Source organism: Lepus europaeus, chromosome 5, assembly GCF_033115175.1.
Source record: "Lepus europaeus isolate LE1 chromosome 5, mLepTim1.pri, whole genome shotgun sequence".
In the NCBI taxonomy this organism is placed as follows: domain Eukaryota; kingdom Metazoa; phylum Chordata; class Mammalia; order Lagomorpha; family Leporidae; genus Lepus; species Lepus europaeus.
This window is the reverse complement of record NC_084831.1, coordinates 133,600,480-133,627,096: the sequence shown is the minus strand read 5'-3', so window position 1 is coordinate 133,627,096 and position 26,617 is coordinate 133,600,480. Positions and strand designations below refer to the sequence as shown.

At 41.7% G+C, this 26,617-nt stretch overlaps 1 protein-coding gene across 2 annotated transcripts; it reads right to left on the bottom strand.

Annotated features, from left to right (window-relative positions):
* Positions 1–559: 559 nt before the first annotated feature.
* TIPRL (TOR signaling pathway regulator) lies at positions 560–26,303 on the bottom strand. Of its 2 annotated transcripts, none has more exons than XM_062192706.1 (7): positions 26,095–26,303; positions 19,631–19,810; positions 18,495–18,594; positions 12,492–12,623; positions 4,158–4,253; positions 3,244–3,306; positions 560–2,326 (listed from the first exon to the last, which is right to left on the bottom strand). In XM_062192706.1, exons 1-7 carry the CDS (start codon positions 26,196–26,198, stop codon positions 2,183–2,185), a joined length of 819 nt encoding a protein of 272 aa, XP_062048690.1. In that variant the 5' UTR covers positions 26,199–26,303; the 3' UTR covers positions 560–2,182. The 2 variants fall into 2 exon arrangements, with proteins under 2 accessions (XP_062048690.1, XP_062048691.1); XM_062192707.1 differs by lacking the exon at positions 26,095–26,303 and adding an exon at positions 25,667–25,793.
* Between the last annotated feature and the right edge of the window lie 314 nt (positions 26,304–26,617).

The following is a 26,617-nucleotide window of genomic DNA, read 5'->3' as shown; positions in this document are numbered from 1 at the left end:
ACAGGGAGGCTCAACTGTACTCTTCCTCTTCACCATCATAACCCCATCCCTAGCACCACCTTGGACACCCAGTGCTTATATGGCAAGGATTCATGTTCTCAAAACCAGAGAACACTAACCCAGCTGACAGAAAACACTGGCTAATTAAAGTACCCATCAAAGTATGGAGGAACAGAGGGAGAGGACAGGCAAGAAGCCGAAGTATACTAAAGAATGACACTCTGAAATATCTAGTCCGTTTTCATTTATACTCTGCATGAGTCTGTCTACAACGTTGACCAAGTTCAAAACATAAAGCAAGAAGCTCCTGGCTCCTGGCTTCGGATCCAGGCAACTCCGGCTGTTGCGGCCATCTAGGGAGTGAGCCAGTGGATGGAAGACCTCTCTCTCTCTGCCTCTCCTTCTTTCTCTGTGTAACTCTTTCAAGTAAATAAATAAATCTTTAAAAAAAAAACAAAAACAAAAAACATAAAGCACAAATGAGAAGGTATATCCCAAACCACTCTTCTTCAGTTAAGCTTTAAGACAAACTGAAATAAATGAAATAGCGAAACACAGATCAGTAAATTCCTTATTGTTTATTCTCCACTTACAAAAAGACACTTGGAACAAATAAATATAAAATGATATATGTCATATTTAGCATTGGCCAAAAACAAATTTTCTTGGTATCCTTCACGGGAATAAACTAGTGAAGTTTTCAGAAGCACATTTATCCACCCACTTCCCACTTCCTTTAAAAAGGAAAAAAAAGGCCAACTCTTTTCATTTCCTATGATTTTTAACAGTGGATTCTTAAAATACATAATCCTTGGTACTTGGGTACCAAGACATCTAAATCAACAAGTTAAAAAAAAAAAGTGTGTATACACACACACACACACACAATATGATGTTGCCCAGAAACTCCAACCAATGAATATTCTTACAAGTTTTGCATTTCTTATACTTTGCAGGAATACAGTCTGTTCTGTTCAAATCTGCATAGCAAACAAAGTAAAACATAAAACTGAGTACAATGTATACACACTTTCCTGTCCTAACAGAGAATATTAAATACAGGTATATTTAATATACAGTATACATACTATGTGTTTTCTTAAAGCTAACAAAATCCTGATTTCTTATACCTTGGGCAAGACACAAAAGGCAGATAATACAAAACTATTTGTGATCAAATTTAGTTAATAAAAGTGATCCTGCCTGGCTGAACAATGATGAATAATCAAATTTATTTGTCTCACAATTTTCTTCAGACTAATATGTGAAGAGCTTTGCTAATCCTTTCAAATTTTTATTCTATTTAGAGAGTTTTCCAACAGGTGGAAATATGCACAATTATTTTAAATCACAACAAAGGGACTCACTTTTTTCATCCTACTATTTAAGACATTTTCAAAACTCTATGCTTTATAGCCACTTTCACTTTATGAAAAATCACTTAGAAAGGTAGAAAACAACATAAAATGTTTAATGGGTTATCATCAACATAACCAAATAGATTTGAAATTTACCTTTATATACCATGTAGGTCCTGTGCTAGAGAGCACTTTAAGATGGTGGAAAGACACCTCTGACATCCTGTCAGTGATTAAACCACATTCATGTATTTCCAGGTACATGATAGCTTAAGTTCTCCAAAACACTAGCTCTTTTCCTATGTCTAAAACTTTCTTTTAATTTTAAAGCCAGTTTAAAATTGGGATAAACATGTTTTTAAAAGTCTGTGGGTGGAGATCATTCAGTTATGAGGTTCATTGCCTAGGCGGCAAGTCACGATCCGCAGAAGTGTGATTACTGTCAGGAAGGCCAAGGAAGAGCATGCACAGTCAGGAAGCCTAGAGTCGCGAGGCCCGGGATTCAGGGATTTCACCTCTGCACTTGAAGACGCCCACTGCTCCAGACATAAACGCATCACCACTGCCAAGCTCCCACTTTATGACATCACAGAAATCCCAATTTAACTCCAGAAAACAGACATCTGGAATATGAATCTGAAGACAGACAGTACAAACAGCAGTTGAATGGAATCTGCCTGCAATAATCCTTTATTGTTGTTTCCTTTAAGGCTACAGAAAATCTGCACATAAACAAGGCGATCAGTTCTCATAATAAAAATATCCCCCTACAAACAGCCAAGGTGTCCAGTCAGATCCACGTTGAGTGTATGCTGAATCACATTCTATTCCACAGGTGCGCTTTCTTGTGACTCTGCAGGGTTAGGATCAATTCTTTCTGGAAATATCAGCTTCTCACAAACTGCTTCCTTTATTGGTAAATACTGTGATATTTCATTAGGTTCCGTGAAGAGAGAAGGTGGAACATGCTAAGAAATACATAAATCCTGTTAGCATACACTCCATCACCACATGAACACTTAGTGAAAATGTTTTGATTCAAATATTAATAAACAAGCAATTTCAAAATCAGTGCAATATATGCATACGAAGAGCATGATAAGTGCTCCTAAAAATAACAGGTATTTCCTGTTACTGAATCATTCCACTTTGTTTCTGAATGATTTCTTCAGGGATGACAGGGTTATGCAATTTATAATGGTCGCATAAACGTCATAAGAATTTAATGCATCTTAATCCAATCCTCTATCCCTGTTAGTTTTGTAACCTGAAAACATTACTGTTCAGTTATAGCCCAGTATGAAGCCTACAATAGAATCTCAGTAAATTTTCTACCTCAAGTATATTCTATAGTTAGAGAGAAACAAGTGCTAAGGATAAAAAATTACCAAATTAGCAGAAAGGTGTAACTTCTTAAGAAACCCATTGTAAAATCCCAAATGACAAGCAGCTCTTTACAGGTCTCAAAGAAGCAAAAACAAAGTGATGTCAAAACAAGTCATGATACAGGATTATCGCATTTTAGGGAGAAAAAAGGAGAGAGTAGGAAGAAACTCTAGAGTGCAAAGTGGAATGGACATCTGCTGGTGCAAACTTCAGCATCACCAGTAACCAGCTGGGACTCAGGTTAAGTCACACATCTAACTCAGTGTCTCCAGAATATAATGTGGAAATTAGACTGGATGGTGTCTAAGTGTAGAATACCACCAAATGTTTTTGCATTTGAGATAAGCACAGAAAAGTTATGTTCCAGTAAGATTTATCCTATAGATCCCTAAGAGAATGAATTTAGGGATGTAAGTTTGGGTAGAATGATAGGGTCTTAGGGGATACCATACTTAAAATATTAAGATTCAACTTCCAAAACTAAAATTTAAATACTTACCATTAAATTAGAAATTTTGCTCTCTCTTGATGTATATTCTCGTAGCATGTAGGTCTTGTCAGCCTATATTAAAAAATTTTAAAGTTGCAATATATTTATATTGTTTATTTGAGAGGTAGAGAGACAAAGTGCTCCTGTCCATTGACTCATTCCCCAAAAGCCTACAAAGAAGCCAGGAACAGTAAACTCAATGCAAGTCTGCTAACTATAAGGAGCACAGCAGGGACTCAAACCCAGGCTCTCTGCTATGGGATGTAAGTGTCTTAACTGCTAGGCCAAAAGCCTGCCTCCTACCCCAACCATATTTTACCAAATGTATTTAAAAAACATTTTTAATCACCAGGACTTACAGAAAGCATGTAATGATTGGTAACAGTGTGTAGTCAACAGTGAGTCTGAAAGACCCAAAGTTAAAAGTTAGAATGAGGGGCCAACACTGTGTGGCATAGTGGGTAAAGCCGCCGCCTGCAATGCTGGCATCCCATATGGGCGCAGGTTCAAGTCCCGGCTGTTCCATTTCCAATCCAGCTCTCTGCTGTGGCCTGGGGAAGCAGTGGAAGATGGCCCAAGTCTTTGGGCCTCTGCACCTGCATGGGAGGCCCGGGAGAAAGCTCCCGGCTCCTGGCTTCAGATCGGCCCAACTCTGGCCGTTGCAGCCAACCGAGGAGTGAACCAGTGGATGGAAGACACCTCTCTCTCTCTCTCTCTCTCTCTCTCTCTCTCTCTCTCTCTGCCTCTCCTTCTCTCTGTGTGTAACTCTTTGAAATAAATGAATGAATCTTAAAAAAAAAAAAAAAAGAATGATTGGCATATAATATAAAACATTTTTAAACTTCAAATTCTCAGACTGACAATGAAAACAACAGAAACAGGCCCATTATCAATTAGTACATTCATTAAATGAGAACAGTTACCTCGTGGTAAAGCCTCGTGTCATTCATTCTAATAAGCACCCCATCAATTCTCAAGAAAAATCGCAACAGCAGGAAAAAGCTAGAAGGCATCACTCTCTGAAAAAAAATACATTAATTTCTTAAAAAATAGATATTTCATCACTTCACTAAAGGAAAAATTATTTTGTTAAAAAAAAAAAAAAAAGCATGGAAGAGGGCTGAACTACAAGTACAGATGCTCCTGGATTCACGATGGGGCTACATCCTAACAAACACACCATAAGTTGAGAATATCCTAAGTAAAAGCTGCATTCAATACTCCAACCTACGAAACGTCACAGCTTAGCAACGTGGTACACTGCAGGGTAAGCGCCGCTGGTTTCCTCCCCATCACATGCGCGTTGCAGCTTTTGCCGCTGCTGCCCAGCATCACAACTGACCACCACACCCATACTGCCAGCCCAGGAGAAAACCAAAATTGACAATTTGAAGTATGGTGTCTACTGAATGCCTACAGTTTTTGTCCTAGGGTAAAGTCAAAATATCTGAAGTTGAACCTCTACTAAGTTAAGGACTATTTGTAAATAAAATTCTCTGACACAGAACTTCTTTAATTCTAGCTCAATCTAGCCTCAAAACCTTGTGCAAATTGTTTAAAATCCTGATTTTCAATTCCTACAATAGAAAAACATTTTTCTAGGTCAAAGAAATTGAGGTTTAAGTTACTTAAAATATCCCAAGTAATGTGAAATCATACTGCTTGTTTTAAAAAATGGCAGTACTGGGAGTAAACTTCAACACCAGTAGAAGCAAAATGCACGAACCTAGTTCTTTGTTGCTACTCACTTGCGTTCACTTTACCTAAAATAAAGGCAAGAGAGCTTAAACTGAAGGCTCAAATTCAGCGCAACCCACTGAACACTATTTCATATTACCAAAGATAGGCTTATCAGAACATTAGAACACGTTCTCAATATCTTTCATTTGCGGAACACCTACATATTCTTGTGCTTTCCAAACGTAACTACTGAAGAAATCCAGAAGTAGTTGAGATAGCAAGAAGATGGGTGCTGGTGGCAAGTAGGAAGGAACTGGATGGGGTGTGGGGGTATTTAGAGCTTTAAAAAGAACATGTTTGCCAAGTCTTAGAAAATAACAACTAGAACATTATTAATTAGGATCTGGCTGCAAAGCCAAATCAAAAAGCATTTAGTGAAATCAACTTTTGTGCAGCAGGAATCTGTCTTATAAATATACTACAATACCATTTCACCAAGTTTAGCTTTTGTTTATGAAATGTGTTTACAAGGATCGATAAATAAAAAGAAAAGACACAGGCCTATGTGCATGTACATATGTTGTAAGGAAAAGTTTAAGATATTCACAAGTAAATGTTTGCTAAGAAAAAAATATGCTTGACCATTTACTAAATAACAGGTCCTGGATATATAAATGAAAAGATAAAATCTCAGTGCTTAACAAGTGCATCAATATGGGAAATAAGCAAACAGTTAAAATGTTGTGGTAGGTGCAATAACAGAGGTATGTACAAGGCTGAATGAACACGCAGAGAAAGAAGTTACCATGGAAAGAACAGAACAGCTGGGGATGGAAAAGAGAATTTCAAAAACAAAAAACCCCAAGACACGAAATAGTAAGATACATCCAGAGAACCACTTAGAGCTCCGTCTAAGCACAGGACTGCACTGATGAGGAAGGAAGACCGACAGGATAAGGCAGTACTGACAGTGGCGTGGCTGCCTGGACTATCGTAGCCCCAGGCCAAGCTCCCTCCTGCCTTAGGACCTTCACACTCACTCTTCCTCCACCTAGTGTATTCTGCTGATTATCTAATGTTTACCTGCCCTTCAGATCCTGCTACATCACCTCCACAGGGAGGCCTTGCACCCCATTCTGTACCACAGCACGTTCCTCTTGTTATTCTCTCTTAGTTACAGATCTGGAACTATACTCCTGCTCAATGCCCCTCTCTCTCTACTGCACTTTTGGGCTCCACTATGGTGGGAGTATCTGCTTTGCACATCTCTACATCTTGCCTAGAAAAGTATCTAGCACATAGTAGGTGCTATCTGCTGAATGAAATAGAGGCTAAAAGCTGCCTTTGCTGGGGAAAAATCTGGTCTGTTCTAATTGAAAATAGCAATTAGAAGAACATTATTAACTAGAGTCTGGTTCCAAACCCGATTCAAGAAACATTTAGTGAATTCAACTTCAGTGCAGTAATAGTCAACAAAGACTCCACTTTATAAATATGCTATACATTATTCATTCCACTGTATTAGCTTCAGTTTGTGAAATGCACTTATAATCCCAGGACTGACAGATAAAAGGAAAAGGCATGTGTGAGTGTGACAGAGAGAGAGGGAGGGAGGGAGGGAGGGAGAAGGAGAGGCAGGGAGAGGCAGGGAGAGGAAGGGAGAGGGAGGGAGAGGTTTTTTCTGAGGGTTTACATTCTGATGCAGTTAATCAGCAACTGACTGAAAACCAAGGCTTGCAATGAAGGCTGAAGGAAGAACCCAATTTACAACAACATCAGATGTCACCACAAATTAAAAAGCACATAATTACCTTACATTAAACAGAAGTGTTATTTATAACTTATGGGAAAAACCGATTTGCAATATTTCTTCAAATTTCAAAATTAACTATTCAGTCACACTGGGTACAGCAGGGCAGCAAGCTGAAGTTTCATTTTGGTAATGGCATGGTGGAAATTAGGACAGCAGAGCTCCAGTGCCAGTGCCAGTTCTACCACAATTCGCAGTACAGTTTGGGGCAGTCGTTCTCCCTACAGGATATCTGGATTTGTGAGGCATTTTTGAACATTTAGCAAGTAAGAATCAGAGACAACAGATCTATGATGCACAGGACAACTCTACACAACAAAGTCCACTCAGTCTTGTACCCAACAAAACTTTCAAATATCTCACCTACTATTGATATAAGTGGGGGGAAAAAAAACCTATTTGTAATTATCATCTGGCCTTAGAACCTAATTCCATTCTACATGTAAATAAAAAATTCACTCAGTTATCCAGGAGAAAAGTACCTTATGCATTAAGGAACTGGGAAAGCAGTAGAAGGACTTTAGGACTTTAAGGACATTAAGGACTTTAGAGTCACCCATCATTTTGGAAAACTGCGTCCCCAGTGGCAGCGTCGTTTGTGTCATCTGAGTCACTGATCCATCCTGCTGTCACAATCATAGTGACAGTATAAAACAGAAGTTCCTGACAACTCCATTACATCTATAGTGCAGTCATATTATATTTACATATTGAAATATATATCATTTTATTCTAAATCAATTTCCTTTTATTTTCCTTTTATATTCTTTTAAAAGATTTATTTATTTATTTGAAAGAGTTACATACACAGAGAGAAGCAGAAGCAGAGAGAGAGAGAGAGAGAGAGACTGACTGACTTCCATCGCTGATTCACTCCTCAGTTGGCCACAATGGCTGGAGCTGCACTGATCCGAAGCCAGGAGCCAGGAGCTTCTTGCAGGTCTCCCACATGAGTGCAGAGGCTGCAGGACTTGGGCCATCTTCTACTGCTTTCCCAGCCCACAGCAGAGAGCTGGATCGGAAGTGGAGCAGCCAAGACTCAAACTGGCACCCATATGGGATGCTGGCACTGCAGGCAGGGGCTTTACCCACTACACCACAGCAACAGCCCTTATTTCCCTTTTATCTTATTTATTTATTTATTTATTTATTTATTTATTTATTTATTTATTTATTTTGACAGGTAGAGTGGACAGTGAGAGAGAGAGACAGAAAGGTCTTCCTTTTCCGTTGGTTCACCACCTAATGGCCGCTGCGGCCGGCGCACTGCAACTGGCGCACCATGCTGATCCGAAGCCAGGAGCCAGGTGCTTCTCCTGGTCTCCCATGCGGGTGCAGGGCCCAAGCACTTGGGCCATCCTCCACTGCACTCCCGGGCCACAGCAGAGAGCTGGCCTGGAAGAGGAGCAACTGAGACAGAATCCAGCGCCCCAACCAGGACTAGAACCTGGTGTGCCGGCGCCGCAGGTGGAGGATTAGCCTAGTGAGCCGCAGCACCGGCTCCCTTTTATCTTATAATTAGGATATCATTTTGATTTATAAGAAGGCTGATTTATTAGAAAGAATTTTACTTTTGGGGAGTAACATATCCATGAGTTAATATTTTAGCTTACAGGTTTGATTTTTTTAAAAACGACAAGGCAGGTGGCTAAAATTGAAAACCAGTAACTTAAGGCAAAACTTACTCAACCACCCCAGGTCTCCCTCTTCATCTGTTAAGTTGGGATGTGGGGCCGGCACTGTGACGTAGCAGGTAAAGCCACCACCTGCAGGGCCGGCATCCCATATGGTGCCGGTTTGAGTCCTGGCTGCTACACTTCTGATGCAGCTCTCTGCTATGGCCTGGAAGGCAGCAAAAGATGGCCCAAGCCCTTGTGCCCCTGCACCCACATGGGAGACCTGGAAGAAGCTCCTGGCTCCTGGCTTCAGATCAGCACAGCTCCAGCGGTTGCAGCCACCTGGGGAGTGAACCAGAGGATGAAAGACCTCTCTCTCTCTCTCCCTCTCCCTCTCTCTCTCTCTCTCCGTCTTGCTCTCTGCCTCTCTGTGACTTTCAAACAAATAAATTTTAAAAAATAGTTAAATTCTCTTAAAAAAGATTAAGAAAAAAAAAAAGATGGGATGTAAAGAAACAATCTTGAAGCCTCATCTTAGCATAAAATTTGACAGTTCTATAGGACCGTATTTCTAACGAAAGCTCTCTGTGCACAGGCACAGGCATTACGAATTCTCTGCACAAGTAAGAGGACGGATATGCTGCTGCCCAGTATACTCGGAAGCTACGTGAAACACGGGAGCAGACAACGTTCACTCCTGACTCTACTTGCAATGAATAGGAACAGCCATTTCAGACCACCAAGGCACTTGCCATTATTTGACAGAAAAAATTACTTCATTTGAAAGTTAAAAATACACTAAATGCATGAAATAGGTTCTCTTTACCTATCTATTATTAGAACAACTGTACAAGCCATAAGCAGAATGTTAGGGACACAAAATTCGAACCTAAACACTGCCAAGAGAAGCTGAGTTAGAAATACAAAAGAAACATGCTCTCAACCTGATCTTTCCTCAGGGGACCTGAACCACAAGGAAATTATGATTTTAAGAGAAAAAAAAAGCTTACCTAGATACAGAACTGAAAATTTAAGGTAGGAAAAAATAGTTCCAGTTTGTATTATTTCAACAGCATTTATTTTCAGAGTATCTCATAATTATTATGGAAACCAAGAAATAAACATTCATAAATGACCACTTTTGAAATTCTAAAATAATTAAAAATATTGCAGCTTTCCTACCAAAGTGAAAATATCAAGTAAAAGCAAGGAATAACTCTTACCACTGCTCCTGATGACTGCAAGAACAATTTGAAAGGCAGACGATACAAAAAGGGAAAACTCACATGTGATAAAAAAAGAAAAAACTAATTTCCATACATTCTATATCCCCCAATCAAACTCCTAGCAAAAATAAAAGATACAGGGTGGTCCTTGACATATATATAGCTCCTTGGAAAGCCTCCTTAAACTAAACATAACCTGTGATGGTACGGACTGTATTTGAAAGCAATTAGGAAAACATAGATAGTAAGTCAGGGAAAGTTTTTTTTGTTTTTTTTTTTTTTAAGAAAAAAGGTCAATTAAATGATGGTTTTAAGTGAGCTCTAAATGGAAAGAACCTGACAAGGGCTTTGGAAATGATCATCTCACTTCATTCTTGCAGTGGCCAGTAATACGACAGTCTCAATCAGTTACCACGACTTCAGAAAACATCCATGTTCATCTTGTTCTACTGTTACGCCCTTCCTTCATTTGGCTGAAGAAACTTATAAAACCAAACACTCAGATCAGGGGCCACCTCCCTCGCCTTCTCTCTCCAGTCTCACATATGTCTATCCAGCTTTACAGGCAACAAAAATATAGAAAGTATATCATTTTTATAGTCCAACAAGAAAAATAGTGCTAAGGCCAACTGAATCTCTAATTTGTCTAGATAATGCTGATAAGCTCCAGGTGTGCATCACTGGAATAGAGGAAGACTTTCCTACATCCCATCCCCCTTACTCCTATCAGCACCAAAGCATCTCTCCCTCTGTCAAAAGGCAAACCATCTACCCATGATCCTAGAGATGATAAAAAGGAGCAGAGTCAAACTGATTCAAGGTGTGATTTGATCTTGGGAAGTCACTTAATATCTCTGACCCTCCATTTTCTCATCTGTAAAACAAGGATATGAAAGTATTTGCTGTATAGAATTTTGCAGAGGATTAAATGAAAAAAATGCAGGTATCCAACATGGTGTCACACTCCCCCATCTCCTCATTCACTCCTAGTTTCTTGCCTACATCCATATTTACCAGACTAGTCTTTGCTTGTGGAGAAGGTAACAACTTCATTTGTATACATCCCACTACCCCTAAGCCAGAACTACCCATTTATTCCATTTAGAGCAGTATCTGCTACTTGCTACAAAGAAACCAACTCAAAAAGGACATTATTCTAACAAAATTTTTCCATGCATTCTTAAAAATGCAATCCTATCACCTAACTTAAAAAATTTCCACAAGGTAGGAAGAAAAAGCAAGTTAGCACATCACTCTCTGGTTCGAGACTGTTTTCTCTAAAACATATATGTTTATGCCCATATCCTAACTCTCTCATCCACAAAAGTACATGTGGCTCCCACACACCTACACACTTGTTTACTGCATGGAGGCAGACACTCACTTGGATGCAAATGTTCACTCAGATATGCAAACTCATAATGAATATTCAACACAGACAATTCGGTTAGGAGGGCAGAAAAGCGGGGAGGTACATGACTGGATAGGTTGAAGAATGAATATGAGTGAAAAACAGTGTATCTGAAGAGGGTTATAAGTGAGCAAAGGGTAAGTTGCTATGAAAGTAACTCTCCAGAAGAACAAATCAGAGAGAGAGAAAATAACTATCCAAGGGCAGGCATGTGGTGCAGTGGTTACGTAACTACTTGGGACACCCACAACCCATACTGGAGTGCCTGGTTTGAGTCACCCACTTCCAATCCAGTTTTCTGGCTATGCACACACTGCGAGGTAGCCAGGGATAGCTCAACTATCTGGTCGCTGCCACCCACATGGGAGACCCAGATTAAGTTTCAGGCTCCAGGCTTCAGCCTGGTCCAAACCAGCTGTTGTGGGCATTTGGGGAGTGAAGCAACAAATAGAAGATCTCTTTGTTTTAATCTGTGTGTCTGTCTTTCAAATAAAAGAAAAAAAATATCTAATGCTGGAATAATGATATATATCAGATGACACAAAGAAAACTCTGTAGCTAACCAACTTCACCACTTTAAATAAACTAATCATTTGGGCCTCATCTATGAAACTAGACTGAACTAAATGATTCCCTAAAAATCCATTACAACTCTAAGATTTATGATTTTTGCAAAAAGAAATTGACTCTAAGACAAATTTATTAATGCTTTAGTATTACTGTTTTCATTCTGTATTGCTTAAACCAAAATATCCACAATCAATATGTTCCAAAACCAATGTTTGATGTTGGGGTCTCTGTCTTCTATGGAGCTCATGAAAAGTACTATAATCAAAAGGTTTAAAAAATAATACTTACTATGGAAGAACGGAAAAGGAATATTTAATGTTGCCTAGGGGAGTTGTGAAAGGCCTTATGGAAGAGTTGAATTTTAGCTGTATCTTTAATAAAAAGCTTCAGTCTAGGTTCTTTTGGAAAGTGTTAGAAATCCAATTACACCTTGGTAGTAAATAAATGAGTAACTGGTAATGACCTACTACTATTCCTCTTAAGTGCATTCCACCACTAAGAGTATGAATGGAAGTAATCTACCCTCCTCTTACAGAAAACAATGCAACTATACTGTAAATTGAAGAAGTTATTTAATGATTTGCTACAATTCTAACACAGGTCATTTTAAAAACATAATATCCACCTTCTGTCTGAAAATCCTACCAATATCATTTTTAACTTAAACTGTAAAAATTAAGTGATAGTCTTCATTCAACTTAAATAAGCAAACAAATTACAAAGTTGACAGGTCTATTAAAAATGCTTTGATAAGATCTTAACACTGTATTAAATTTTGTGAATTTTCTAATGGACATTCAATAATATACACTGTACAGACCCAAGTGAAACTATATATAACATCATTGTAAGACTCTGTGTGTTTCAAAGTTAATTGCTTTATTTCTGTCCAATGGTACAAATGGGAGAAACACATGATTTTAAACAAAAATCATAATACTCACAATTTTCACACTCAAGCTTGAAACTCCATGATCATGAAGTTCATCCTCAAATAGAAGAACTTCTTCAAAAAACTTGATTTGTTCTCTGGCTTTCAACTTCTCCGTATCTATATGATCTGTCGTAGGTACAACCTAAAAGAAAAAGTTTAAGAAGCAGCATTTAAAGAAAAAAAAAAAATTGAAGGAATTACAGAGACACAGGAAAGTAGTTTCTCCAGTCAGTCTTTTCTGCTACGCTAGAGCACAGTTCTAGATTTGGTAGTTATCAGCAGACTCTGAAACACTGAAGTCATTACAGATAGCTGACATCACAGTTTCATAAAAAAAAAATATCAAATTCATCATCTTTCATACAAGTCAGATTACAATCAAATGTTTTGTTATTATGAGAAAATCAATTAACTAAAAATCTGTACATGTGATGAATTACTACTATTATAAAAGATCAAAGCAATTTTGTGTTGTGAAGTCCACTGTTAGGGGGCTGGTGCCTCGGCGTAGTAGGTTAAGCCTCTGCTTGCCATGTTGGCATCCCATATTCCCATATGGGCAATGGTTTGAGTCCCGGCTGCTCTACCTCCAATCCAGCTCCCTGCTCATGGCCTGGGAAAGCAGCAGAGCATGGTGCAAGTGTTTGGGTCGGGTCCCTGCACCCATGTGAGACCTGGAAGAAGCTCCTGGTTCCTAGCTTCAGATCAGCCTGTCTCTAGCTGTTGTGGCAATTTGGGGAGTGAACCAGTGAATGGAAGATCTCTCTGTCTCTCCCTGTCTCTGTAACACTGCCTTTCAAATAAATAAATAAATCTTTTTTTAAAAAGTCCACTTTTAAAAAATTCATTTGGAATTTGAAAATATCTTCCACTAGAATATTATATGTCTTAGATCTCCAATCTAATTTCCCAAACCTACAAACAAAATAGTTTAAATAACAAGATAAATAAGAACTTTTTTAAAAATTCCAAAGGAAAGGCCAGCACGGTGGCTTAGAGGTTAAGCCTCCACCTACAGTGCCAGCATCCCCTATGAGGGCAGGGTCAAGTCCCAGCTGTTCCACTTCCAATCCAGCTCCCTGCTAATGGCCTGGGAAAGCAGCAGAATATGGTCCAAGTACTTGGACACTTGCACCCATGTGGGAGACCCAGAAGAAGCTCCTGACTTCGGATCGGCCCAACTCTGGCCATTGTGGCCATTTGGAGAGTGAACAAGTGGATGGAAGATTTCTCTCTCTGTCTCTCCCTCTCTCTGTGACTCTACCATTCAAGTAAATAAATAAAATCCTGGAAGAGGAAGAGGAAGAGGAAGAGGAAGAGGAAGAAGAAGGGAATTGTGCCTCTTGTGACAATACAGTTGAAACTGAATACATTCCAGGAAGTTGCCACTCACAAAAAGATAAATAATTTTCACTTCCAGTTGTATGAAGTACTTAAAGCAGACAAATTCACATAAATATGAAGGAGAATGACGGCTGCAGGGGTGGGAGAAATGGAGAGTTTAGTGGATATAGCATTTCAGTTTTCCAAAGTGTAAAAGTTCTGGAGTTTGGTTATACAACAACGTGTTATATACCTAACACTTCCGAACTCAATACTTAGTGACAAGATGCTAAATTTAATGCTCAAGACATTAAAGAACATTGACTTGGGCAAATGTTCCAGTGTGCTTTTTCAAAAACAATAAAAAAAGCTTTTTAACTACTTGAACATTAAGTACGTGTTTTATTCCTAAAACATAGTACAAGCAGGAGAGGCAGGCTTTTAACTTCAATTACCCTACAAATCTATTTAGTTATTTAACAGCAAAGAAGAAAACAGTCATACATGGAGAGGTTACTATGGCCAGGTACAGCCCTGATTTGTTTTCTCTTCACATTCCTATGACATAATCTTAGGTGCATAAGGCAGTCTAGCTAATAAATGGCGAGGCTGGATTGGATTGCAGCCAGGTGAGTACAACTCAGCAAGTGGCTCTCCTTTCTCACATCATGGTGCAACTCAGAGTAATAGGTTAAACAACCCAAAAGACAAAACACTAACACACACACACACACACACACACCAGCCTCCAGTAACTGCAACGCAAGAATTGAAAGACAAAGGAGGGGTCGGCGCTGTGGCACAGTGGGTTAACACCCTGGCCTGAAGCGCCGGTTCGAGACCTGGCTGCTCTACTTCTGATCCAGCTCCCTGCTATGGCCTGGGAAATCAGTACAAGATGGCCCAAGTCCTTGGGCCCCTGCACCCGCGTGGGAGACCCGGAGGAAGCTCCTGGCTTCAGATTGGCACAACTCTGGCCGTTGCGCCAATTGGGGAGTGAACCATCGGATGGAAGACCTCTCTCTCTCTGCCTCTCCTCTCTCTGTGTAACTCTGACTTTCAAGTAAATAAATTAATTAAAAAATAAATAAAGACAAAGGAAAGGCTTCATTTTAATACCTCATTCTGACACTCTTACTATACATATAAAATATATCCACCTATGGGGCCCGCACTGTGGTGTAGTGGGTTAAACCTTCCTCTGCAGTGCCAACATCCCAAATGGGTGCTGGTTCCACTACTGGTTGCTCCACTTCCGATCCAGTTTTCTGCTATGGCCTGGGAAAGCAATGGAAGATGGTCCAACTTCTTGGGCTCCAATACCCAGTGGGAGACCCAGAAGAAGCACCTGGTTCCTGGCTTCAGATCAGCCCAACTCAGACCATTGAGGCCATTTGGAAAATGAACCAGCAGATGGAAAACCTCTCTCTTTCTCTCCCTATCTGTAGGTCTATCTCTCAAATGAACATTTAAAAACATATATATATATATATATATATACATACATACACACACACACACACACACATATATATCCCCACCTACACAAACACTTCCTAAACATATCAGAGATTATGAATGGTGTTTTGAGGAAGGGCTAAAGAATTAAAGAATTGGGGCCTACGCTGTGGCATAGCAGGTGAGGCTGTCCCCTGCAATGCCAGCATCTCACGTGGATGCCGGTTCAAGTCCCAGCTGCTCCACTTCCAATCCAGCTCTCTGCTATGGCCTGGGAAAGCCGTGGAAGATGGCCCAAGTTCTTGGACCCCTGCACCTGCATGGGAGACCCAGAAGAAGCTCCTGGCTACTGGCTTTGGAACGGTGCAGTGGCCAGTTGGGGAGTGAACCAGTAGATGGAAGACCTTTCTCTTTCTCTCTCTCTCTCTCTGCCTCTCCTTCTCTCTCCGTGTAACTCTTTCAAATAAATAAATAAATCCTTTAAAAAAAAAAAAAGAATTAAAGAATGAAAAGCCTCAACCAATATTATAAGAAAAACCAAAACAAAAGTCCTTAGGGTCCAATGGAGAAATATTAACAAATGTTCTTTAAAAATAAGCTACAGCATATATTGCTTGCATATCATCTTGTCACAGAAGAGCCACATGCTTTAAAAACTTGAACCTATCTCTTTATCTATAAAATAAGAATAATAAGGTTATTTTGAAAATTAACCCTATAAGGTTATTTTGAAAATTAAACAACAAAGCCCTAACAAATTTTCTTGGAAAAGAGTCACTCTGTTTTTTAAGCAATAAAACAAGACATTCATCAACTCTAAACCACAAAGCAATAATATTTAGACAATATTTTCTTTTAATCCTGGTATGTTAGTAATATTACTTTAGTTCCGATATTTGGGATACGTTATCATAATAATAACAGCTCCATTTACTGAGATTTTATAACAGATGCTGTGCTAACTCCTTCACATATGTAATTTTATTTAATATTTGTCAAGTGGTGTGATCACCAGTTTACAAAAACTGGAAAAGAAGGGTAAGCAACATTAAACTACCTTTCCAAGATGGTAAACGGTGGTGCTGGAATTTGAACCCAAGACTGTTTAGCCAAAGCCTGAGCTCATTGCACATGATCACACTGCTGTTTACTAGCCACGCCCTAGGATAAATTACACTACAGGCTGAAGAGACCAAAAATACATTCTCCTCCTACTACGCTTATACTTCCTGGTTTGCTGCCATGGCTTCTGCTCCTTGGTCACAGGTAATACTACTTTACAGGGGCCAGTGCTGTGGCATGGCGGGTAAAGCCATCACCTGCAGTGCTGGCATCCCATATGGGCACCAGTTCAAATCCCAGCTGCTCCACTTCCGATCCAGCTCTCTGCTATGGGCTGGGAAAGCAGTAGAAGATGGCCCAAGTCCTTGGGCCCCTGCACCCACATGGAGACCCAGAAGAAGCTCCTGGCTCCTGGCTTCAGATCGGCGCAACTGCAGCTGTTGCAGCCATCTGGGAAGTGAACCAGCGGATAGAAAATCTCTCTCTCTCTCTCTCTCTCTGCATCTCCTCCTCTCTCTGTGTAATGCTGACTTTCAAATAAATAAATAAATCTTTTAAAAAAATATATTGCTTCACAGTCATTGCATGAGATTAAAACAAGTTCCAATTTCCTCACTCCTGCAATGAAACATCAAATGGCCTATCCTCTCTGAAAACTTTTCCACGCAGTAAAAGAGGAGAACACTAATCTATGAAGGACTGTAATGACTTGAAATAACTTTACCCTCCTGAGAATACAAAGGAGGAATTTTTGTCTGTTCTCTGCTATACTCATGGCTCCTGGGATTAGGGCCTAGTACAGAGTAAGAGCTCAAGAAATATTTATTAAATGATTGAATACATGTTTTCTCAAAAAGCTGTTTCTGTCATGGAAGCACAGAGAAATATTTAAAGCTTGAAATGATGGAGAGCCAGAAACTGACTACAAAAATTATTAAGTTTCTGCTATGAATGTCTATCTTCCTTAGACTCCAAAAATCTTTGCAGAGATAAGGAGCCCACATTCAACCTTGTCTTAACATTTCTGCCCAAGCATAAACATACGATACAGAGTCTTCAATAATTACTTTTAATGTAAATAGTTTCCACTGAAGTAATTTTGTTCTATATAATAATCTGTAATAATAATCGATCCTAATAACACCCTGTGATAGACATGTAACTTAAGGAAATATTCATTTCAGTCATACTGTAAGATTTCAAAATATAACAAAGCTCCCAATATAAAACCTACCAATTCTACCTTTCTAACATCATTTACCACGAAGTGAATCTCTGACAAGCTTATACAGATACAACTTCACACTAATACAGAGCTTCAGGATTTACTGAGAACTTTCCCAATAGTTATGTCAAAATTCTGCTGTGAGGCAGGTATCTCTGTTTGCCCAACATACTAATAAAAACAGAGATTCGGACAGATTAAGTAACTTGCCTAGAGTCAAACCAATTTCATACATAGTGCAGGCAGGACACAGATCTAATCTGTCTGACCATAATTCTGTTTGTCCACGTTATCTGTGCTTCTGTAAACTCTAAACCAATAGTTAGCAAGTTCTGTCTAAATCACCTAGGAGCCGGCACTGTGGCATAGCAGGTAAAGCCACTGCCTGCAGTGCTGGCATGCTATACGGGAGCCAGCTCAAGTCTTGCCTGCTCCACTTCTGATCCAGCTCCCTGCTAATGCGCCTGGGAAAGCAGCAGAAGAGGGCCAAGTCCTTGGGCTTCTGCACCCACATAGGAGACCCGAAGAAGTTTCTGACATCTGGCTTCAGCCTGGCCCAGTTCTGGCCATTCTGGCCACTGGGGAGTAAACCACTAGATGGAAGATTTCGATCTTGATCTCTCTCTTTCCCTCTGCCTCTGCCTCTCTTTCTCTGAATCTTTCAAATAAATCTTTTAAAATAAAAATAAATAAATAAATCACCTAATACAGTCCCAAGAGCAAATGCTTCGTGATAGTGATGATGATAAGATTAAGGCAGTTTGCCATTGTTACCAAGTACACTTTCTTAGAATAAGTTATTTCACATGGCCTTTTAGCACCTAAAATTCAACAACCAAAATCCACTCACATTAGGTTCTGAGGTCTGCCACAGGAAAATAAAATAACTCACAATGAGACTGTCTAAGACAGCTAATGACTCATAAAAGCAAAAAATAGACTTACCTTTAACTTAAGAGATTCTCCAAGTAATGTTCCCTTATAATCTGTTGTATAGGTCCAATCGTATGGTTTAATAACTTCTTTGGAGTGTTCACCCTCCGTCCTCAAATAGGATGAAATGAAAAAATGAAAATGATCAGATTTGGTGATGCAGAATATCTGTATTCATCCATCATACCAAATGATATTCTTTAAATCATATGGACTATCCTACTAAATATATAAATGTGCCATGATTCACTAGCAAAAGCTCCTTCTTACAGTGTTCTGCACACTCATTGCTATGTAACTTCTCTCTCTCTCTTTTTTTTTTTTTTTTTTTTAATTTGACAGGTAGAGTTATAGACAATGAGAGAGAGACAGAGAGAAAGGTCTTCCTTCCGTTGGTTCACTCCCCAAATGGGCGCTATGGCCAGCACTGCGCTGATCCGAAGCCAGGAGCCAGGTGCTTCCTCCCAGTCTCCCATGTGGGTGCAGGGGCCCAAGTACCTGGGCCATCCTCCACTGCCCTCCGGGCCACAGCAGAGAGTTGGAGTGGAAGAGGAGCAACCGGGACTAGAACCTGGTACCCATATGGGATGCCGGCGCCACAGGCGGAGGATAACCAAGTGAGTCATGGCGCCGGCCCCGCTATTTAACTTCTCATGTCCTGATGTAGTCTTTCAAAGGAGTCTGTACACTGCCTGAGAACATGATTTAAAGCTTTATACTTCTTTGTATCCTACAAGGTACCTAGTACATAGTAGGCACAAAGAATTGCTGATTGGCTTTCGAAGAACATACACTTCTTTTTTTACTTTCAGTGTTCCACAAACATTCAATGCAAATCGTAAGACTGTGTTTTTCTTTAAAAACAAGAACATTAACGTATAGTGTACTGACTCTTGACCAAGGAAGACTGAAGGCTTTATTAAAAGTAAATCCTATCAGTACAGTTGTAGTCCAATTTAACTCAACAAGTATTCAAGTAGTGAGATAATTAACTTCCACATTATGACTGAGAAAAATGAATTCTAGAATAACCCAACTACAAATTTAATAACATTAGCCTTTCATTTTAATAAGATACACATAGAGCCTTAGTAAATATTTCTTTTAACTCTTCTTTTGGTTTAACCCATAACTGCCCAGATTCTCACCTGCTTTCCTGCCACTCTTCAGCACAGGCTACTTTGAGCATGCCTTGGTAGTTGTTCACACATCTTAACGCATCTGTAGCATTGAACTCAATCCCAAAGCCAGAACCATGCTGGATCCTTAAAACGTTGTCTCCAAACATCATTTCGGGGAGAGACGGCATGTGCAATTCATCAGCTAACCTATACACAACCAAAAGTCAGGTGAGATTATTTTATGTCACTGTTGGCACTTTTCTCACCTTTTTATCCCAACAGAATTCTTCCCACGTTACTGAGTTAAATGAGATGATTTAATAAACATGATATAATTGTATAGTCTACAAAATGCTTTTTTTTTTTTTTTTTTTTGACAGGCAGAGTGGACAGTGAGAGACAGAGAGAAAGGTCTTCCTTTTCCGTTGGTTCACCCTCCTCCAATGGCCGCCGCGGTTGGAGCGCTGCGGCCGGCGCACCGCGCTGATCCGATGGCAGGAGCCAGGTGCTTCTCCTGGTCTCCCATGGGGTGCAGGGCCCAAGCACTTGGGCCATCCTCCACTGCACTCCCTGGCCACAGCAGAGAGCTGGCCTGGAAGAGGGGCAACCCGGACAGGATCAGCGCCCCGACCGGGACTAGAACCCGGTGTGCCGGCGCCGCAAGGCGGAGGATTAGCCTAGTGAGCCGCGGTGCTGGCCTATAAAATGCTTTCATCATCCATTCTTTCATAATCAGATCTGTAGGATCCTGTATTAGAGTGGGCTAAATAAGACAGATAATAGACAAATACATAATATAATGATGGTTAGTGGTAAGTGATATGTGAAAAAATGAAGTAAGGTAACTGTCCCAAAACAAAGCCAGAAGGCTGGAGCTTCTTCCGGGTCTCCTACATGGCTGCAGGGGCCCAAGGATTGGGGCCATCTGCAACTGCTTTCTCAGGCCATAGCAGAGAGCTGGATTGGAAGTAGAGCAGCCGGGACTCAAACCAGCACCCATATGGGATGCCAGCACCACACAGGCAGTGGCTTTACCCAATATGCCACAGCGCCGGCCCTGGGCAGGGACAGGGGCAGGGGAGGATACTATTTTAGGTAGGAAGATCAGAAATCACTTCTGAGACAGCAAAATTCAAGAATCAAAATACCCTATGAAAGAACAGGCGATGTGTCACAGTGGGTGAAGTGCCCTTGCAATGCCAGCAATCCATTTCGGAGCACCAGTTCAAGTTCTGGTTGCTTCACTTCCAATCCAACTCTCTGCTAATGTGCCTGGGAAAGAAACAGATGATGGCTCAAGTGCTTGGGCTCCTGCACCATGTGGGACACCTGTAAAGTTCTAGGCTCCTGGCTTCTGCCTGCCCCAGCCTCATCCATTGCAGCCATTTGGGGAGTGAACCAGCAGATGGAAGACCTCTCTCTCATTCGGTCTCTCAAATAAAATAAATCAAACTTTAAAAAAAAAAAAAAAAAGACAAGGACTTTAAAAGCATGCTACAAAAACAAACACAGAGGACTGCACTGTGGCATTGATGGGTAAGCCTTTGCCTGGAGTGCCAGCATCTCATATAGTACCAGTTCAAGTCCCAGCTGTGTTACTTCCAATCCAGGTCCCTGCTAATGTTCCTGGGAAAGCTGCAGAAGATGGTCCAGGTGCTTGACCCTGCACCAACATGGGAGACCTGGGAAAAGCTTCTGGCTTCTTCCTGGCACAGCCCTGACTGTTGTGGCCATTTAGGGAGTGAACCAGCAGACAGAATCAATTTTTCTCTCTCCCTCCTTCTCTATTTCTGCCTTTCAAATAAATAAATAAATTTAAAAAAAAATACCATACTCAAACAAAATATTTTGTGAGCTAAGAAAGGGTCAGAATATTTGCATGGCTAACTCAAGATTACGGAACCAGTAACTGCTAACACCAGGTCTCTTTCCAATATACTAGACAGCTTTATATATACTGGGACCTCATTTAGTCATTAAAGAAAGTTATATGAGACATACTAGAAAGCTAAGACCACAAATTAGTAACCCACAGATGTTTTTATTGGCCTGTACAATATGTTTAATTTTTTAGTATTTAAAACTGTGGGTCTTTTATACTCTAGGTTTCCAGTTTCTCTTTAAAAAAAAAAAAAAAAAAAAAACCAGGACTGCAGTGGTGTGGCACAGTGGGTTATAGTACCATCTGCAGCACCATCATCCCATTTGGGCACCAGTTCAAGTCCCGGCTGCTCTACTTCCACCTGGGAAAGCAGCAGAAGATGGTCCAAGTGCTTGAGCCCCTGTACCCACATGGGAGACCCGGATGGAACTCCTGGCTCCAGCCGGGCCCAGTCCTAGCTGTTGCAGCAATTTGGGGCGTGAAGCAGAGGATGGAAGACCTCTCTGTCCTTCTGTCTCTGCCTCTCTGTAACTCTGCCTTTCCAATAAATAAATAAATCTTTAAAAAAATTTTAAAAAGGTAAGATCCGGCAACATTGGACTTGCACTGCAAAAAAAAAAAAAAAAAAACTGCCATGCATCATCAATCGGCAACAGCTGAGTAGAGATTGCCCCCCTTTAAGTGGGGCTGGGACTCTCTAGTTCAGGAGTGCTCTTGGCTCCTTAGAATGTTGAGGAGCCAGTGCTGTGGCATAGCAGGCTAAACCTATGCCTACAGGGCCGGCATCCCATACTGACACCAGTTTGAGTCCTGGCACTTCCAATCCAGCTCCCTACTAATGCGCCTGGGAAAGCAGTGGAAAAATGGCCCACGTGCTTGGGCCCCTGCACCCACATGGGAGATCCAGCTCCTGGCTCCTGGCTTCCGATCATCCCAGCTCCGGCTGCTACAGCCATTTTTGGGGAGTGAACCAGTGGATGCAAGACCTTTATCTCTGTTTCTCCCTCTGTCTGTAACTCCATCTCTCAAATAAATAAATAATCTTAAAAAAATTGATAAACATTCCACAAGATTTGATTTTTTTTAAAAAAGATTTATTTTTATGTATTTGAAAGGCAGAGTTATGGAGAAGCAGAGGCAGAAGCAGAGAGAGAGAGGTCTTCCATCCACTGGTTCACTCCCCAGAGTGGCTGCAATGTCTGGAACCAGGAGTTTCTGCCGGGTCTCCCACACAGGTGCAGGGACCCAAGGACTTGGGCCATTTTCTACTGGTTTCCCAGGCCATAGCAGAGAGCTGAATCCACTACGCTACAGTGCCAGCCCCAAGATTTGATTTTAAAAGTCTTGGGGCTGGCACTGTGGTCTAGTAGTGGGTAAAGCCGCCGCCTGCAGTTCCAGCATCCCATATGGGCGCCGGTTGAAGTCCCAGCTGCTCCACTTCCAATCCAGCTCTCTGCTATGGCCTGGGAAAGCAGTAGAAGATAGCCCAAGTGCCTGGGCCCCTGCACCCACATAGAAAGACCCAGAGGAAGCTTCTGGCTCCTGGCTTCAGATCGGCCCAGCTCCAGCCGTTGCAGCCAATCAGGGAGTGAACCAGTGGATGGAAGACCTCTCTCTCTACCTCTCCTTCTATAACTCTTTCAAGTAAATAAATAAATCTTTTAAAAAAATTCTTACTTACTGAATAAGTTATACCAAATATGAAATACTATAAAATGTTATTTTCTGTTTTGTTACCCAAATTATCTGGAAAATTGTAGTCCTACAAAATATTCCAGCTATACATGTAAAAGGATCACTGTTACTAACTTACATTGCCTCAGATTCAGAGTATTTTATTTTTTTTATTTTTTTTAATTAAACTTTTATTTAATGAATATAAATTTCCAAAGTACAGCTTATGGGTTACAATGGCTTCCCCCTCCCAAAACTTCCCTCCCACCCACAACCCTCCCCTTTCCCGCTCCCTCTCCCCTTCCAATCACATCATGATTCATTTTCAATTCTCTTTATATACAGAAGATCAGTTTAGTATATATTAGGTAACGATTTCAACAGTTTGCCCCCATATAGCAACACAAAGTGAAAAAAAAATACTATTGGAGTACTAGTTATAGCATTAAATAAGAGTGTACAGCACATTAAAGACAGAGATCCTACATAATATTTTTTTTAAAAAATTAATTAATTTTCTATGCCATTTCCAATTTAACACCAGGTTGTTTTTTTTTCCATTTCCAATTGTCTTTATATACAGAAGATCGATTCAGTATATAATTAGTAAAGATCTCATCAGTTTGTACCCACGCAGAAACACAAAGTGTAAAAATGCTGTTTCAGTACTAGTTATAGCATCACTGCACATTAGACAACACATTAAGGACAGATCCCACATGGGATGTAAGTACACAGTGACTCCTGTTGCTGACTTAACAATTTGACACTCCTGTTCATGGCGTCAGTAATCTCCCTAGGCTCTAGTCATGAGTTGCCAGGGCTATGGAAGCCTTTAGAGTTCGCTGACTTTGATCTTATTCCGATAGGGTCATAGTCAAAGTGGAAGTTCTCTCCTCCCTTCAGAGAAAGGTACCTCCTTCTTTGATGGCCCAGATTCAGAGTATTTTAAACACAGGCCAAAATGTCCCATTTCTAATATCAAGCTTCACTCTTTTTTGTAATTTACTTGAGAAGTAAAGAAAATTACAGAGGGAGCTCCAATCCACTGGTTCACTCCCCAAATGCCTCAACAGCACCCTACAGGTTTTTATACCCTAGGGCAGGGGTGGGGAACCCCCCCCCCCCAATCAAGGGCCACGTGGATATTTATAATTCACAGGTCATACACCGTTTTCAACTTAAAATTAGCCTGCTATAGATTTATTGAATTTTGAGTACCCCTGCAGTTGCCTTAGTAGAACCAAACCACATGATTTCATGGGCCTTATACGGCCCAATGGGCCAGACACTGCCCTAGCGAGATGCATCACAGAAAAATGTAGGAATAGGTAAAGGTAAGCCTTCCTTCTCTCATGGAGAAAGGGGCTAAGAACACCTGATGAGATGACAGATCTAAATGAATTTGATCCCCTTAAATCACCCCATGAACACAGGCACTCTTGGAAGAATTTACAAGTAAATTATATGAGCACCCTAATTTGAAGCTGACTACTTTACATACAGCACAATTACATCTGGTGCAATACATAACAGAAAGTTATGATGGAGGGGAAAGAGAGTCATTCAATCTGTGTGGTGCAATGATGGGGAATTTTCTCTTCTGTATTTCCCTAGCTTTCTTCCAAAGAGCCTGCAAGAACCACACGGTTTCTATATCTAGGGAGCTAAACACCCTTTGGGGACTCCCCCCCTTTCCTGGTCATTCCTTCTGCCTTACAAATGAAAACGCTCCCTAGGGTTTGACCTCTGGACCTTTTTCTTCTGGAGGTGCCAGGTGCCAACCAGTAAGGTGATGATTCCCAAACCTAAACCCACATGTGTCATCTTTATCAAGCACCAAGATAAATATCTCCAAATGGGTACTGAACACCTCCACTTTATGGCCCACACACACCTCACATTTCAACCAACTCAACTCTTCCTCTACCCAGCAAGTGGCCCCCATCTGCTCCTCTTCTGTGCTCATTTTTTAGATCTGTGCTTTTCACCTTATTCAATGGCGATGCAACCGCTCACGGCAGAAACCTTGCCATCAGTTTTTATCTTCTTCCTTTTTTCTTTCTTATCAAACGGCTCTCTCCCTACTAACCGGTCTGCAATCCTGCAGCCCCCAGAAACCAACTGCCACACCACCTCCAGAGGAGAAATGTAGTTCTTTTGGATAAAATTGCACCCGGTGGTTGTCAGATAAAACCCCAAACTCCTTAATCTAGCATAAAAATGCTTCCCCCTCCCAATCTGGATTTTCCGAGGGCCTACCTCTTATCTCTCCTGGTTCTTCCTCCGCTACCTCGCTCCTGTCACAGGCAAACAGTTCTTCAAACACATCACAACTCACTCTGACCTCCCCTAACTGCCAGGCATCACCAACGCCTCCCTGTGTCTGGCCTGCAGGCCTCACACCCGCACCCACCTGCAGGCCAGGTTCTGTGCAAGGCACCCCAACTCCCAGAAGCGCTGTCCCCCTAAAACAGCTCAGACCGCTCCGTGCACACATCACCCACCCTGTATGTCTATCTTCCTTGAGGTTCCGGTCGTCTTTCGTGTACCCGTATCCCAAGTGCCTGGCACAGCACCTGACACGCTCCAAAATTAAACCTACGTATCACCCTCATCGCTAACCCCCAAGAAAACAGGTCCCCGCCGCCCAGAGGGAGGCGAAGGCTTGGGGCAGGAAGAGACCTTTGGTACAGGCAAAGTCCACCACGCCGGCAAGCTCTACTCAAACCCAGGTGGAAGTGACAGGTTCACCGCGGCGGCGCCTGGCGAACGCTCGCCGAAGGTCTGGAGCTGGGGAAGGGATTATTGACCGAAACTGTCAATTACAGGCCAGCGGAGCAGGCAGGGGCTGCCTCCAGTCCTCCCTGCCTCCCGCCCCGGCCCAGGAGCCCGGCCCGCGCCCGGACCCGGACCCCGTGTCCCAGCGTCTCACTTCTCCACATCCGCGGACTTCATGATGTGGGTCTTGGCCGCCGTCAGCTTCCAGGGCCCGAAGGAGAAGTCCTGGTGGCTGCTCTGGAAGCCGTGGATCATCATGGTTGACCCGGAGCCGGCGGGGACCACAGGGCACAGGCGGCGGCGGCGGCGCCCAACACCGGTTCCTCCGCCTCCCTACGGCCCAGCCCCCTCGGCTTCCGAGCCGTTACCATGCCCGGCCCCGCCCCACCCCCGGCCCGCCGACTCGGACGCGGGCGCTCTTTTCCGCCTTCTTCTCCGCCCCTTCGCTTTTTACTTCCGGGACCAGTTGCTAATGTTGCGTGACCCGCGTCTTACGTTACGACGCACCGGAAAGAGAGGGAGAGGCGACCCTGCGGGGGCGGGGCTTCGGCGGCGGGGCGTGGTGGGAGACGCCCCGCCCCTTCTGAACCCTGTGGTTGAGGCCGTCGCGGAAGTTATTGCGAAATGTCAGGGGTTGGGTGGACGACTGCCGCAGGATTTTTACAGACCTCGCAAAG

What these genes read in the sequence shown, in the direction of transcription:
- TIPRL (XM_062192706.1), bottom strand. Translation starts at nt 26,198, where the DNA reads ATGATGATCCACGGCTTCCAGAGCAGCCACCAGGACTTCTCCTTCGGG. An exon ending in GAGAATCTCTTAAGTTAAAG is followed by an intron (nt 12,624 to 18,494) that starts GTAAGTCTATTT and finishes TTTTTCTTTTAG; the next exon opens with GTTGTACCTACGACAGATCA. An exon ending in CAAGCTTGAGTGTGAAAATT is followed by an intron (nt 4,254 to 12,491) that starts GTGAGTATTATG and finishes ATTTTTTTTCAG; the next exon opens with AGAGTGATGCCTTCTAGCTT.